General features: G+C 44.4%; 1 protein-coding gene across 1 annotated transcript; it reads right to left on the bottom strand.

Annotated features, from left to right (window-relative positions):
• LOC139143725 (leucine-rich repeat-containing protein 40-like) lies at positions 1-1961 on the bottom strand. Its single transcript, XM_070714259.1, has one exon. The coding sequence runs from the start codon at positions 1288-1290 to the stop codon at positions 577-579; it is 714 nt and encodes a 237-aa protein (XP_070570360.1). The 5' UTR covers positions 1291-1961; the 3' UTR covers positions 1-576.
• Positions 1962-2340: the final 379 nt, after the last annotated feature.

Below are 2340 nucleotides of genomic sequence, written 5' to 3' on the forward strand. Positions count from 1 at the left end.
TTAACATGCCATGTGACTGTATTACTTATATTACTAAAAATTTATCACATTTCTTATCGGTCCCCATATAAGTTATGGTATACCGTATCTCAAAGTTGATGTGTTTTTTTAGGTACGCCTAATGTTCCATCGCGTGATTTGGACGATAATGTCAAAGGTAAGCTTAATGAATGTTTAAAGGTTCTACAGATGACTATATTTCTAGGAAAATATCGAGAGAAACAAAAATGCATCAGTACATTATTGTTGCTGTAACACACATGATCGCATTAAAAATAGATGCTTTTGAATTAATGTATGCACCTTGGCGTTGCTCTCCGCAGTTCTACAAAATCAAGTGAAGATACATGGGAAACCAGCAATTGGACCTAAATATGTGAAAAAATAAGCATAGCAACCATCCGCTTAACTGTCTACCAATAGCGGTGTTCAACTGACAATAGGTCACAAAGCATAACTAAGTACAACGGGCGTTCTAGTAAGTTGGTAAAATGTCACGTGAAATGAAGCGTCAAAAATCGATTTTCCCCTAACAACAGACGATGTTATTAAACCAGTGTCTCCGCACATTTACTTTTACTGTCCTCCAAGGTGTCGCTTTATCGCTGCAACTCCAGTCTTGCAGACGTCCATCGGCGGGTTTTCCATCTGGTTACCGTCGACCATAACCCTCTTCAGTTTAGGCAATTTCGTTATGGCGTCGGGCAGGTCAGACAGGTTGTTGTCCTGCGCCCAGATCTCTTGCAACAGGGGCAGGTTGCCGATGCAGTCCGGGAGTTTGCTCAAATGGTTGCCATTCACCACCAGCACTTTCAGGCATCGCAGTGAGCTCAAATTCTCCGGCAACTCCGTCAGCTTGTTATTCCTCAAGTATAGCTCTTCGATTTCGGAGTCGCACAGCACATCCGGGAAACTCTCGAACTCGTTGTTGTCCAGCCACAATTCGCGCAGGTTGCTCAAGTTAGCGATGCTTTTCGGCAGCGACTTCAGCTTGTTACCCCGTAGATCCAGCACCCTCAACTCGCGCAGCTCGCAAACCACCTCGGGCAGCTCTTCAAGGCCGTTCTCGCTGAACGTCAGACTCTCGAGCCTTCCCAGGTGCACTAAATCCTCCGGCAAGTCGACAATGCTGTTGCCCTTAAGACTGAGGCCCATCAGGTTCCGCTGCCCGTAAACGGCTTTCGGAATACCGGTGAGCCGCGAATTGTCGAGGTCGACGCACACGCCAAGGTCACCCTGGTTGTTGATGAAGGGCTCAAAGAACAGTTTGACTCCATCGCCATCGGACATGTTTGCTGATGTTGCTGAGATGCAAATCGTTCGTAACTAACTGTCAGTGTTCTTTCAGTTGGACTTACAAAAGGTGTTTCAGTACCCGTCGACTACAAGGGCGCGAACAGTATATTCACCAGTCTTTGGTGCAAGAGAGACAGATGTTCTGGTAGATACGGACCTCTGAACTGTTTCTGTTCTTCGAGTGGCCCCACTTCGTGTGTGCCGTTCGTTCCCGCGTTTCTTATCAGTTCAGCCAATGGACGCGTGACCAAAAACGACGCAATTTAAACATTACCTAGGTTTCCGGAGTGTCAGTTTTCCGGTGGCATGCAGAGAGCGGCGAGGATCGTTCCCGAAACTGTTATGCAAATTTGTGCTTCCGATGTACAACACAAAAAATGTTCTTTTCTGTGCTGGGTATCGTGCTATCCTATTCGTCGAGAGACAACACGAAATTTCCAGACTCTGGTTTTAAACCTCAGCCACGAACTTTGGGAGACAGACAGATAACATCAGCAATGTTGCGGGGCACGTCGGCGGCACTGTGACACATTTATATGTGATGTTTGCCGCGTTAAAGGGTTGACCCCAGCTGAACGCATGTATTATTAATACATAGGCAAAAACGTAATTTTAAACCGCCACGCACAACACTAACAATGGCAACCCAGTAATGCATGACTTAGCACGTTGTATTCGATGGCATTGTGGGAAAATATCAATTCCCACACAGATTAATTTGACACAGTTAATAAGATATGGGAGCCAGCAGAGAAAGACTCTTTTAACGTTTTGACAGGGTCAATATCTCTATTTGTACATTCAAATATGTCAGACAAATGTTTTAGTCTGCATCGAGTCGATAATTTTAAGCTAACATTTGACGAGACGGCGCACATAACGGATTATGAAGGTCATTATGGAGGACAATATCGGAGCAATTTGCCATTCCATTTCATTTTTATCTCGTATTAAATCTTTATGTAATATCGCCAATGCTTAATTTTAATACTGTACTTTTATTGTCGGCCGTATCAATTGACACATTTGTAATCCTATATCACG

The sequence above is a fragment of the Ptychodera flava genome, chromosome 11 (assembly GCF_041260155.1).
Source record: "Ptychodera flava strain L36383 chromosome 11, AS_Pfla_20210202, whole genome shotgun sequence".
In the NCBI taxonomy this organism is placed as follows: Eukaryota; Metazoa; Hemichordata; class Enteropneusta; family Ptychoderidae; genus Ptychodera; species Ptychodera flava.

Bases quoted from the DNA above. Each gene is read 5' to 3' on its own strand.
- LOC139143725 (XM_070714259.1), bottom strand. From the start codon at position 1,290: ATGTCCGATGGCGATGGAGTCAAACTGTTCTTTGAGCCCTTCATCAAC.